The sequence below is a fragment of the Abramis brama genome (genome assembly GCF_963993115.1).
Source record: "Abramis brama genome assembly, chromosome: 20".
NCBI lineage: Eukaryota > Metazoa > Chordata > Actinopteri > Cypriniformes > Leuciscidae > Abramis > Abramis brama.
This window is the reverse complement of record NC_139982.1, coordinates 16,967,070-16,981,704: the sequence shown is the minus strand read 5'-3', so window position 1 is coordinate 16,981,704 and position 14,635 is coordinate 16,967,070. Positions and strand designations below refer to the sequence as shown.

Below are 14,635 nucleotides of genomic sequence, written 5' to 3'. Positions count from 1 at the left end.
CCAATTTACATCTAAATCGCTTTGTGCCCATGTATCTTGTGTATTATGCATGTCCGTTTGACCATATCTTTTCCATTTTCTTCGAGAATGGTTATGTGCAAGATATGAGAATTACATGTGTGTACGTTCATGCGCCTCAAGATGAGAGAGAGAGAGAGAGAGAGAGCGAGAGCACAGTCGGCAAAAAACAGCAGACCGCTGAATACTGTCGTTATACTTTACACAGTGTTAATACAACACCAGTGCAACACTGAAGTTAGGCAATCTGTACACTGAAAAATGAAGGAATTAAAGCTTGATATTTGATAGAGACACGCTGACCAATTAACATTCATGAGCTCAAGTCTCGCGGCGAGTCTGGTCCAGTTTTACGCCACCCTGTGGTTGTTTCATGTTCACAGCAGGACATAAAACACCATGTGCTGAACTTTTGAAAAGACACCAGTGCACAATTAGATTTACTAAGGGTTAGTTGCTGAAACATGTTTTTTTATTTTATATTATTATATTTTATTTATATATTTATTAATTTTTTTTATTTAAGGGTTAGTTCACCCAAAAATGAAAATTGTCATCATTCTCACCCTCATGTCGTTCCAAAGCCGTGAGAATTTTGTTAATCTCCGAAACAAAACTGCTATTTTTAATGAAATCTGAGAGATTTCTGTCCCTCTATGGACAGCTATGCAACTACCACTTTGTCACTTCAAAAAGTTCATAAACAGATCGTAAAACTAATCCATATGAATTGAAAGGTTTAATCCAAATTTTCTGAAGAGACATGATCACTTTATATGATGAACAGATAGAATTTCGTTTTTTATTCACCATATAAACATTCATTAACTCATCAGTTATGGTAAACAGAGGATCAAGCATGTTCACTTGACGTGCGTGAACCAATGAGGTTCATTCTCGTGTTACGCAGCACGTTTGAGCTTCTGCAAGACCAATGAGGTTCATTCTCGTGTTACGCAGCACGTTTGAGCTTCTGCAAGACCAATGAGGTTCATTCTCGTGTTACGCAGCACGTTTGAGCATTAGCAAGAACCAATGAGGTTCATTCCCGTGTTACGCAGCACGTTTGAGCACTAGCAAGACCAATGAGGTTCATTCCCGTGTTACGCAGCACGTTTGAGCATTAGCAAGACCAATGAGGTTCATTCCCGTGTTACGCAGCACGTTTGAGCATTAGCAAGAACCAATGAGGTTCATTCCCGTGTTACGCAGCACGTTTGAGCATTAGCAAGACCAATGAGGTTCATTCCCGTGTTACGCAGCACGTTTGAGCATTAGCAAGAACCAATGAGGTTCATTCCCGTGTTACGCAGCACGTTTGAGCACTAGCAAGAACCAATGAGGTTCATTCCCGTGTTACGCAGCACGTTTGAGCTTCTGCAAGACCAATGAGGTTCATTCTCGTGTTACGCAGCACGTTTGAGCACTAGCAAGAACCAATGAGGTTCATTCTCGTGTTACGCAGCACGTTTGAGCATTAGCAAGAACCAATGAGGTTCATTCCGGTGTTACGCAGCACGTTTGAGCATTAGCAAGAACCAATGAGGTTCATTCTTGTTACGCAGCACGTTTGAGCTTCTGCAAGAACCAATGAGGTTCATTCTCGTGTTACGCAGCACGTTTGAGCATTTGCAAGACCAATGAGGTTCATTCTCGTGTTACGCAGCATGTTTGAGCTTCAGCAAGAACCAATGAGGTTCATTCTCCTGTTACGCAGCACGTTTGAGCACTAGCAAGAACCAATGAGGTTCATTCTCGTGTTACGCAGCACGTTTGAGCACTAGCAAGAACCAATGAGGTTCATTCTCGTGTTACGCAGCACGTTTGAGCTTCAGCAAGAACCATTGAGGTTCATTCTCGTGTTACGCAGCACGTTTGAGCATTAGCAAGAACCAATGAGGTTTGATCTTGCGCTTCAAGCAAGTATGGTTGAGCTTTGGTTTATGTTCGCTGATCAGTGTTTACGTGAATAAAAGCCTAAATTCAAGCTGTTCATAATAAAAAGCGATTGTGTCTCTTTAGAAAATTTTAACTAAACCGCTTAACTTTTGGGTGAACAAATTGATCAGAACTGTGCTATAAAATAGCAGTATTCTGAGCAGTACAATTTCTTCGATTTAAGAGACATTATGCATATTAAATCCAACTCTAAAATGCATATTTTATAATACATTTGAATTTTAATACATGTAAATATATATATATATATATATATATATATATATATATATATATATATAAATAACGTTGGCATGAAATGGAAGTTGAAATAGTCTTTTCTTCCCTATTGTGACACATATCCGTATGAAACTGCTTTTTGAACAAAAAACAAATGTAGGACGGGGCTGGATTTTGTCCATCAGGAATTGTTTGGATGGTTGTGGTTTGCTATTGGTGGATGTCATGTGAGTGACAGGTTGCTCCGCCCTCGTGTCAGTTAACGCATCATCAGAGAAGAGATGAGCTGCTAGAAGGAGGGGAAGTTATTTTGATTAAAGATTACGAGGACACTTAAATTTTATAATAAAAAAAAAAAATGAAGTGCACAGATAAATCATTTATAATACATACAGTAATATTCAATAAATAAATAAAAAAAACAAGATTTGTTCATTTTGATTTCATGTTGAATTTAGAATAATATATAACAATCCTGAAATGTATGAAGAATATTGAAGGACTGAGTAACACATTGCCATGCAGCAAAGCATGCTGGGAGTTCTCTCGGCAGATGGTACCAGTGTGAGAAGAGTCTAATTGATATGGAAAGCGAGTGGATGGTAAGAGGGGTCATGTGGATATGACTTTATTAAGAGCCAGCAGCACCTGATAAAAAGCCTTTGGCCCTCTCAGCACAATCCCAGCCAAGCCAGAGAGAATCAATGTCAGATGCTATTGTCAATTCATGAAATATCAGGCAAATATGGTCTCTCCGCTTAGCTGTGGATGGAGCTGATGTTAGCATATGAAAAACAATTAGCTGTTTATCAAAGCAGTGTTAAGCCTTTTAATATTTGATTGGCTGTTTCAGAACAGAGATGAGCTATTTAAATATATTCAGATGCATTTATATTAATATATATTAGTATTTATCATTTTATTATATTAATAATAATATTTAATGTTCTTTTTTTTGCAACGGGACCAACAACTGATTCAGCTTGATACAAAAATTGTCACTTGGATAATTCTCTTATTTTTCAACATTCCCCTTACAATAAAGTATTGTGATGGTATCATTGTACAGTGATGACATCACATTGTAATACCATGGTACTCACCATACTTATATTTACAATGATATTTAGATGCTACTCTGATGTTCTTCCCAAGAATGCAAGGTATGTTTTGGTAGTTTTTGTAAGTCCAAGATAATTCAAGAAATATCATACATTTTTGGTCTTTAAGAAAAAATTATTTTCTATTCATCAAAGAATGCTGTATCATGGTTTTCACAACTGCACAACTGTTTTCAACATTGATAATAATCAGAAATGTTTCTTGAGCGTCAAATCAGCATATTAGAATGATTTCTGAAGGATCATGTGACACTGAAGACTGGAGTAATGATGCTGAAAATTCAGCTTTGATCGCAGGAATAAATTACTTTTTAAAATATATTCAAATAGAAAACAGTTATTTTAAATTGTAATATAAAATTTCACAATATTACAGTTTTTACTGTATATTTGATCAAATAAATGCAGCCTTAGAGAGCATGAGACTTTCAAAAACAATTAAAAAATCTTATCGACCCCAAACTTTTGAACAATAGTGTACGAATGTACAGTACATAAGCCATGTTAATTTCATGGTTCATTTTTTGCTCAGAAAGGATTTGAGGGTTTCAGAGAACAGTACATAAGTTTGCTCTCTTCTCTTCTGTAGCGTACGTGCTGCAGGTGAAGGTGGAGATGGAGATGGAGATCCAGCAGTACGAGAAGACCAAAGCTATGAGAGAGGAACAGCTGGAGAGACTCACACAGATCTGCCAGGAACAGGCCGTGAGTGATGATCAACTAATGCTTCCTGTTCTACCCTTCACTCCTGTCCGACTTTTACTTTACCAAAATAACACAAAAAGCACTTATATTAGGCCAGTGACACGCACTTTGGCAGTAGCATTAGGAATGCAGGTAGATTTTTAAATGCCCCTACCATTGTTAAACCAGACTATTTGGGATGCACGGGTACTCTTATACACTTATATGCTGCCCACTTCACTAGTTCTTTAGGTCTTTCTTATCTTAGGCCCTGTTTACACCTGGTGATTTAAGATTAAGATTTGGCGTTTTGGTTGATCGGATCACAAGTGGACGACACTATATACAGGTGTAAACGGGGTCTAAAACGTTTTGAGCTTGTCCACTTTCGACCACTTCCAGAGGTAGTTGAAAACACATTCGACCGGATTGCTTTCGTAGTGTAAATGCTCATGTGGTCGAATGTGTTCGAACATTTACAAAAGATTATAGGAAGCGCACTAGCCAGACGGGATTCAAACATTGTCGGCTGAAGACCCAATTTTGATTTGAAGATGAAAAACATACCAAGCACAATGTTCTCTCACCATTCCTGATTTCTAACACACACTCAGCTGGTCTAGCGTCTATCAGAGCTGATGCTCTCCATATGTTTTTCCATCGTCTCCTTTCTTGTTCATGTGTCAATTGCATAAACTTATTTTGTCCATTGAAAAAAACATACATTTACCCGCCCATAGACCCTCCCCTCGAAGAAATCAGGACAGAAGTGGTTAAAAGTGGACAAATGAGACGCATTAAAACACCAGGTGCAAACAGGAATGTGTCTCCCTCGTCTACTTGTGATCCGATCGACCAAAACGCATCTTAATACCAGGTGTAAACAGGGCAGTAGAGTGGTGCTGGGATGATGTATTTTTGTAGCCCCAAACCTGGAAATGAGTGAGCATTTTAGCACTTCCGGTTACATCGTACTGAAGTCAGTATTTTTTTTTTTAAGCCTTTATTTGTCTTGTAAAAGGCGGTTGCTAACAAGTATCTTAATGGGACTACAGAGGTTGTCGGGGACATTAAACATCATCAGTCGAACAGGTGAACTCATCTATTCACTAGTCCGCTTTCACAGCCTCGTTGTGTTTATAATCGCACTCTTGCAATCTGTTATAACTTGAGCTTTTAGGAGAAAATGTTTTTAAACAAAGACTGAAAGAGTTGTTGAAGCTTAATGATGTGACCATAGTGTTGTTTGTTTATAGCATTCGTTTAGCTTCGGATTTTATTTAGGCTTCAAAATTCATAAAAGTTGTGGTCATTCGTGAAGATCATCATGATGAACAAAAGGTGGAAGTATCATAAGCTTTTGTTAGTCACAGACATTATTTTCTGCAATAATCCAAAAGGAAAATCCCATTGGTTTTTGTCGAGGGATCCAGTGTGATGCTGACTCTGGGTTGGCATACAAAAATACCGCTCTATTTTCTCCCCTCTCTAAACATGTTACTTCATCATTGTGTATTTGACCAGCAGATGGCAGCACTTTGACATGCAATCACATTTCACTTCAATTTCATCTGCTCAGTAACACAGCACCGGTAATTTAAAATATATGCGTTTTGATGGATCAGATTGTGTCAGATAAAGACAATTTTTTGCTATTGAGCCATTTTAGGGTCACTTTAAAAAGTGATTTTTTTTATTATTTTTTTCGGTGTAGAATTATATGCTACTGAAGTCGATAGACTTGCGAATTGTGTCTCAACAGCACAATGCATCCTGAATATCTCATATTTTTACCAAGCTCATGCTTTATTTCTGATCGGGTCACGCCGGATGATGCAAGCTCCCGTTTCAAGCTGCAATCCCAACCCAGTGTATTACATAAAGCAGTCACGTGACCCGTCCAGCCTGTCCTGGGTCCACCAGACAGATAACACAGACAGGGATCAATGCACACCACTGAATACACAATTTACCCTAGATGTGTTTCTGTTGTTTCTTCTGCTTGGGGATGAAGGCAGATAAGACTGTGCTAGTAATGTCTTGAAGAGTCTGTTGGGAACTGATCTAAGGCCTGTCGATATCAGTGCAGTGGTCGATATCAGTGCAGTCATTGATTATGTCGAGTGTGTGGACGTTGATTCAACAAATAATAATAATTATACATTTTATATGTGCCTGGCCGGTATATCAGTCAGTCTCTGTTCCTCTCGTTGTCAGTTTGAGATCAGGCAGTTGAGGGCTCATCTGGCGCAGCAGGATTTGGATCTGGCCGCTGAGCGAGAGGCTGCCATGCAGATCCATCACGTATGGGGGAAACAGAGCAGCAGCTTCCAGGAGATAGACGGCCTGGGCCCCGCTGGATCTGACAAACACACCAGAGAACCCAGACCTGCTCCAGGTACCAGCCCTGTCCCTGTTTTCCTGCTCTCACAACCGAAATCTAGTGACCTTTGTATATGTGCCACTAAAATGTCTCTGGTAACTTTCAGTACAGTACTGTATCAATTACATAACTTTGTATGATTCTTCTGTATATAGATAGATAGAGATGGATGGATGGATGGATGGATGGAGGGATGGAGGGACGGACGGACAGACAGGCAGACCGATAGATAGACGGATGGAAACATACAGACAGAGATAGAAAGACAGAGAGACAGATAGAGAGACGGATAGATAGAAAGATAGATAGAGACAAATAAAGAGATAGACAGACATATAGATAGATAGACAGACAGATAGACGGATGGATAGAAACACAGACAGAGATAGAAAGACAGAGAGATAGATAGATAGATAGATAGATAGATAGATAGATAGATAGACGAATAGAAACATATAGACAGAGATAGACAGATAGAGAGAGAGACAGATAGAAAGAAAGAAAGAAAGATAGATAGATAGATAGATAGATAGATAGATAGATAGATAGATAGATAGATAGATAGATAGATAGATAGATAGATAGATAGAAAGATAGACAGACAAATAAATAGACAGAGATAGATAGATAGATAGATAGATAGATAGATAGATAGATAGATAGATAGATAGATAGATAGAAAGATAGACAAATAAATAGATGGAGATAAACAGATAGATGGACAGAGAGAGACAGACATATAGATAGATAGATAGATAGAAAGATAGACAGACAAATAAATAGACAGAGATAGATAGATAGATAGATAGATAGATAGATAGATAGATAGATAGATAGATAGATAGATAGATAGATAGATAGAAAGATAGACAAATAAATAGACAGATAGATAGACAGACAGACAGACTATATCCTACAAACCCCATGACCCTCCAGGTGTCCATTTCATTCAAATAGTGCAAAATGTAGTTTCTGCCAGTAATAAATGTTTGTAACTGGTCATTTTTCTCAGTTCACTCCCCTTTATTTTGCATGTAACAGAAATCGAATGAGAAAACTCAAGTTTAGTGATTGTCCTGCATTAAATCAGCCCAGCCTCTAAACACAGACTACAACATCCATTCAGTTTTTACTGTGACAGTACAAGCAGGACAGATCGTATGATATCCCATTATAACAGACCGCTATAATGTTCCCCGCATTATGTCAGGTCACATTGGGATCTGTTTGGCAGGAGTACAGCTGTTATACACACACAAACACACACACACACACACTGCTCTGTGCATTGGGCCTTGTTCCTCCTGAAAGAGTATTCAACTATGGCACAAACATCTGTTCCTTTAACCTGAAAAACCCCTCAATGGTCTTCGTGCAAGCCACACTTCATCCCCCAGAGGACTGTGGGAAATGTGGGCACCAGGAGCCCGCCCGTGGCTCTTTCCTCTAAACGGCACATGGACAGAAACGCTGTCAAAGCAGAGGCCGACCCATGGAGACAGAAGAGCGGAGGAGAGGAGAGAGTGACGGTTGCCTGAGGGCTCCTTTCTTAGCGCCCATATTTTACATTTGGCGCCTCAAAGACAGGAATTAGATGAAGACAAAGACGCAAAAAATATAAGAGCTGCTGAGTGATCTCATTTTTTAAAGAGCTGCTTTTTGAAGTTGTGGCCGGTTACCTTTCAGAGTTCAGCGAGAGCGAGGTCTCTTTTATCTCCGCTGTGGTTCACATGAGAATTTACTGCGCCGAGCGACCGCAAAGAGATCCTGCGTGACATGATCATGTTGAATCATCGCCCTCAGAAGTCTGCTTAGTTTCAGGAACCGGATTCCTGAAATACTGGATGGACACACCAAAAATAAATAAAACGACTTCGTAAAATGATTAAGATTTGAGAGGAAGCCTGAAACACTGTTTCGTTTCAAACATAAATGTAACATTTTGAGACATTTTTAAAAACAAGAAAAAACTGCCAATAAGATAAACTTGACTGAAAATATGAAGTCTTCACATTTTTCTTCCTACTTGAATGCATCTTGTTTTCATGATATCTGGATATTTTTACTGGAAAACAAGGCATAAATTAAGATTGAAGGACATGAAGGCAGACCTCACATGCATATTCTAGCCTGGTGTAAATCAAAATGGTATTTTGGCAAAAGCAATGATTACAATCGTACATTTTAGGAATTTTTTTTCTTTGAAGAATATGGTTTCATATTAACTCTTTCTTTGCCTTTTCTCCCTGGAAGAAGTTAAGTGTGTGTGGTCGTCTTCGTCCTCATGTGTTATTTATTCAGCTGGGATTGTCTTCCTGGTGTTTTAGTCAGCTCCCCATCTCTTCCCGAGCCTCCGTTTGATGAATATTTTAAACAGGAAAAATGAATTTAAAAAGGCGCTGTGAGTTGGGTCTCGTCTCCAGAGATGTGCAGATGGCACTTAGAGTGCAGTCGACTCCTCGCTCTGCCAGGCGGATCATAAGAGCTTCTGCCCAGCCGATGACCTCCGCTGCTTCTACAGCCACAACCACATCAGACAGACTCTTTATGGGTCAGGAGGCCAAGCAGAAGACAAGGGTGGCCAGATTCAGAACGTTAATGCATTGCTTACACAGTAGCACGCTTCACTACATAGTTATAAGTACTAGTTTAAGCCCCATTATAAAGCTGTGAAATGAGAAAAATGATCAGAAAACCTTTCAGATTTCTTTGGATTCTATTGTGTTTTAAACTTTAGGGAAAAGAGCTTATTAGGTTTGTTGGTTTTGGGATCATCAGATCACATGATGTTGTGATGGACTTACATTTGTTCTGTTTCAGAGAGTGTTCATGATGATATGAATAACTACATCAGTCAGTATTACAGTGAGCCAAGTAGCGGTAAGACTCTTTTTTTTATATTATATTTTGATTATATACGTTTACATTATGATTATTTTTGATTATACAATGTTCTATTATACATCTTTTATTTTTAGGTTTGATCTATGCATATAATTTTTGCATGTCAATTGCATATGCATTTACTGGCATACCGATTTCACCAAGTGCAACATGTTCCTGGATCAACATTTCAATCAACCAATCAGATTTTTACAGTTCATATCAAGTTTAGGCTTACAACCAGGGTTAGGTGCTTCTATATCAGTGTTATTCTCCTATCATTTCCCTCTGATTTTAGGGATAAGTTATGGGTTGAGTTAGGTTTAGAGGTCGGAATATGAGGGGCTTTTGCACCGGAGGAACCTTTTCATAGTTCCTAGAACTAATGGCGGAGGTACCCGTTTTTTTGGTTGTGTTCGCAGCGCAAGAACTGGAAGAATCCTTTGAAGTAGGAGCTCATTTAGTTCCCCCAAGAGTAGGGTCTAAACCAGCACAATAGGAACTACCAGTGACGTTAATATACGCTGATTGGCCGAACGCATGAAAAACGCCAGCACCTGAACAAAACACAGATTATAGCCTATATATTTACTCCACAAACTAACTCTCCGAACATGGAAAACAGTGATAGATGGACCTCTCGTATTAGACACAACTGTTAAACAGATCGTAAACTAATGAAGATGGAGAAAGGGAGCGCTGTGTGCTCAGGCTCTGGCGTTCTTAGTGCCTTCAAAATAAATGTCCGCCACGGTGTCAAAATAAAAGTCACAACATTAATGCGCGGTTTACGTCACTTAAGAGTTCCTACTGGCGGTGAGAATGCAACCAGGGAAATAGGGGAAGTTCTCGAGGAACCGCCCTGGTGGCTAGTTCCTACAACCAAGTTCCTATAACTACCTGGTGTGAAAGCCCCTGGTTAGGATTACATTTTTAGACAGAAATGTTGTCCCAGGATCAACAAAATATGTTGACCCAGGAACGTGTCTAACTCGGCAAAATCAGGACGTGCATTCACCTTTTCCTGCATGAATTGGATGCATGCATCTAAATTAGTGGTCAACTAATTTTTTCAATGGCCAGTGACAACATTTGGATGGCAATGTGGCTCATGACCCATGAAATGTTGAAATATACAGTATATATAAGTAAATAAACATGCAAGAATATAATTTAAAAAGTTAAACATGAGATAACTGAAACCAAACGTTTTACTTGAAATTCAATTAACCGTCTCAATTAATATTGAAATTCCAAACGGTCTGGCTGATATATCAGTTGACCACTGTCAATGATGCTTAAATATTTAGGATGGCACTCATTCTCTAAGCTGTGCAATCTGTTGTACATGCAGACATCGGAGTGCCCGACCCTGGTGCTCGTGTCATAACCACAGCAGCCATCGATGTCCACCTTCCCACCAACCCCAACCAGTTGCCGCCTTCCCTCGTCAGTGCAGACGGCCCGGGAAGTGGCCAAGAGCGCACGGGCAGCTCTGTAAGTGAAGCATCCAGCACGACTATGTCCCGGTCAAGCTGCAGCTTCACGGCCCGGCAGCACAGCATCAGCAGCCACACGCTGGGCTCCACAACTGACTGCAGCTCTACCGTTCGGGAGGCCTCCACCTCCGACTACAGTGGCCAGCGCTGCTGCCCTCCTCCATACTGCAGCCCTTTGACCCTCGGGACGCAACCGGGCGTCCACGACCCCAGAGCGGTGGTCAAAGAGCTGCTCTCTTCCTTGTCCGAGGACTCCTGCCTAGCGCAGAAAGGCAGGGTGGACCCGGTCAACCTTAAATTGCCCAGTCCGGCAGGGTCAGTGAAGGCCAGTCCAGAACTGGAGCACAGGGTGAACATATACAACAGGAGAAACCAGGAAAGTCTGGGTGTATTCCAGACCAAGCCACTAATTCACCTGCAGGGGACCGAGCCATCTCTGGAGGAGAAGTACAGGCTTATGGAGCCGGCAGATACTCCACTGAGCCATATACCAGACACATAGAGCATGAATTGTGGGACAGTAACCACCAACACCAGCTGAAGCAGCCTCTCTCTTGGCCTCTCTCTCTATATCACTTACTCATTGGCTGTGTCCGAAAACTGAAAAACATATCCGATTCCAATGTTTGTGGAACATCCGGTCTACTTGAAAGAGTGTGACTAGACAAGACTAGTAGTTGCTGAATCAATGTAAATGATTCAGAACCAACACTACTGCTGGAGAGTCACCTTCCTACAGAGTTTGATTCCAAATCTGCTCCAACACACATTCCTGTAGTTTAAGTAATCCAGAAAAGATTGGTTTGGTTGGTTCTTTAGTGTTCGATAAGGGTTGGAACTAAACCCTGCATGAAGGTAATTCTCCAGGAGCAGGATTGGACACCCCTGCTTCTTTTCACCAGATTCATGTCCCGTCGTGTGGTGGAATGCACTGCACGACTTAAGATCTGAACAGATTTTAAAACGCTTAGGGCCAGATTTACTAGAAGCTTGCGTCAGCGCAAACCCTCTTTTGGCATTAAATAACTACTGTCCGGATTTACTAAAGACACGCAGTGAAAAATTAGCGATGAAAAGGCTTGAACAGTTATTTTTGCGGCTGACCTTATTGCATATGCATTTGTAGGAGTTTCCCTTTCACATGCAAAATTTATGGGAGGAGAGTATTTAAATGAATCATACAAGGTGATTTACTAAGGTTTGGCTCATCAATTTACTGATATTTGTGCCATTATTTACCGCCCCAAAAAGCATGTCTTAAACCAGACGCTAATTTGCGCTGCTCTTGGTAGATTGTGTTGGGCATTATGGAAATTATCCTGTGTTCTTTAATTTGCGCATCGTCAGTCGATCACGCGCAGAACTTTCCACTCCCATTGGTGCTTTTATGGGATTGCGCTCTCACGCTAATCTGGCCCTAAGTATCATTCACTTAGCTTTGTAAATATTTTCAGAAAATAAAATGTGCATCAAACTAATCACAGACAAACTGACTTTCTGCAACTTGCTTTAACAACTCCAGAATGGAAATCGGGGGGCAAAAATCTTGGCATATTCCATATAAGTTTCGGTCAGCCTTTGGGCGACTTGATTAGTTTCATGGCAGTTTGGAAAATGTAATTGTATTTGAACAGAATCTAAGTCTGAGTTGTCCAATTGTCCAATGTCCAAGGTTCCTCAAATCTGGCCCTGTCTCAACTCTATTCAAAAGCCACTTTTCCGTCAAGCTGAATGGTTCTAAGAACGGTAAGGAACAGTTACAATTATATTTCCACTTGAGCTTGGTTTGGCACGGCACAATTACCAACTGTTCTTGTCCCGGGATTCTCAGCATGGTTAGCCAACCGTGCTGGTAGAATGTGTGTAGTGACGTCGCCACTCAGGATTGGTCACTTGTCTGTTGCCTGTCTACCAGTTTCTATGTACCTGGCCAAGCACGCTAGCCTGGGAAAATTTAGATTTGCTCTGCAAGTAGTCTGGCAAAGAGCTCATTCAAGCCCATTTCTAATCCGTTGAAATCGCGGCACCAATCAGAAACGTTGAGGCGGGCTTTACACAATGACGATCGCTCTGATTGGTTTTAGGTCTATCCAATTGCGCCCAGAGGCATTTGAGCGACGTCCGTTGGTGAAGCGCATCAACTTTTAAATGCATTATTATATTCAAATTGCAAACACATGAGGACAGTCTCCATAAAAGACCCACTGGCAGATGAACGTGCTTCTACATTTCTCTCCGAAACGGTAGGAAATTAAATTAGATTTAATAGAGGATTTTAACTGTGACACGATGATTGACGGCAGTTTACGTGACAGGATGCACGCGACAGATCCGCCCGATAAAGATGATGAAGTAGTATGTCCCAAAGCTTGCCTACTTTTTTGCTACACATTCAAAAGTAAATACCTTTTCTTCACAAAAAGAGTACATACTTTTATGGCGTAGTGTAACTTAGGGACGCAGCATATGGCTTTACACGATGACGATCGCTCTGATTGGTTTTAGGTCTATCCAATTGCGCCCAGAGGCATTTGAGCGACGTCCGTTGGTGACGCCCCTTTGGAAATTAGTTATTAATGAAGCTTTGCCAGACCATAACTCAGTTACTACTGAGAATGGTCTGGTTTCAACCAGGCTACAAGCACGCTAAAGTAAACACAAGTTAATAATAGAAATATCTGTTCATCCTCCATAACGGGGTCGCTATTTAACATCTCATACCATATGTAAACTTTTGTGTTACCAAGGCAATGACTGATGCATTTGTATTACATTCCATAGAGAAAAGTGGCTAAAGACAAAAGCTAATCAAGGTCTTCAAAGTTACTAGAAAAAATCCTGGTATGTGGTATCAGGGTTTGAGCTAAACTCTTGGTCTTCCAGGGCTGGATTTGAGGAACCCCGAGGTATTAGGGTGTATCTTCGTACAAACATTGAGTGATTGGGCAGGAGTTGTTTTTTGTTTCGGACACAGCCAATTTGTCTTTCTCTCTGTGTTGAACAGCACTATACTCCCAGGTTTCATGTTCTCAGAACGGGGCACAGGAAGTGACATGAGGATAATGCCCTCTGCTACCCACCTCATGCAATGTTCCTCCTTACAGATGCACATTTCTCTCTTTCTCTCTCTCTCCCTCTCCAACTCTGCAAGAGCACTCAAAGTGTGCCACTCCTGCCGAAATTGCACAACCTTCCAAGGAGTCAGGGAGAGGTACTTCGGGAGCCATCATTGGAAGATTCTTCAGGAATTTCAGTGTGTCTGTTGGGCGAGTGGTGTATGAAACCAGCAAAGACACACTCTTTTAGACGGTAGACCAATATCGGAGTGTGGCTGGAAGACTTATGCGTTCTCATTCAGGATGGCGTGGGAGGGAGTTTTTATTTGTCGATTTGTTTATTTGTACGAAATGTAACTGACACACAATGTACAGTCCTTTCCCCCCCTCCCAATGCTGCAGGGTTACATTTGATCCGTGTTCAAATGTGTCAAGCTGTGTGATTCAGCCAAATTTCTTACCTTTGCCTTTCTTACATTACTGATGCTGATGTTTGTATTCAAATTCTATGCGAGGAAAAAAAAGTGCTAAACAAGTATTTTTAAAACCGAGAGCAAACGAGAAGCGAACATTTCAGGTATACAGTATTAGAAGATTTTTATGAGAAATTATGGTTAAATTGTTGTCATAACCCCAAACCTTTACCCCCATCCCAATAGCATGAGCCTTTGAAAAGATCTATCTGCTTTCTGACTGAGGCAAATTAATCCTGTGTTATCGACAAGGGATTTTATAAACTGATAATGGGAGAGATTGTCAAGCAATTAAAAGTTGGTCAATTCATTTTGTTTGTCTAGTTTGTTGTAGGAGAAA

At 40.5% G+C, this 14,635-nt stretch overlaps 1 protein-coding gene across 2 annotated transcripts in view; it reads left to right on the top strand.

Moving 5' to 3' along the window:
- Positions 1-14,603, top strand: part of tmem266 (transmembrane protein 266) — a 64,205-nt gene extending 49,602 nt beyond the window's left edge. For both annotated transcript variants that reach the window (XM_084094482.1, XM_084094481.1), the window contains 4 exons: positions 3,907-4,022; positions 6,219-6,399; positions 9,205-9,264; positions 10,622-14,603. In XM_084094482.1, coding sequence (XP_083950608.1) covers positions 3,907-4,022; positions 6,219-6,399; positions 9,205-9,264; positions 10,622-11,268 — 1,004 coding nt within the window. In that variant the 3' untranslated portion in view covers positions 11,269-14,603. The remainder of the gene's footprint in view (positions 1-3,906; positions 4,023-6,218; positions 6,400-9,204; positions 9,265-10,621) is intronic.
- The last annotated feature ends 32 nt before the right edge of the window (positions 14,604-14,635 follow it).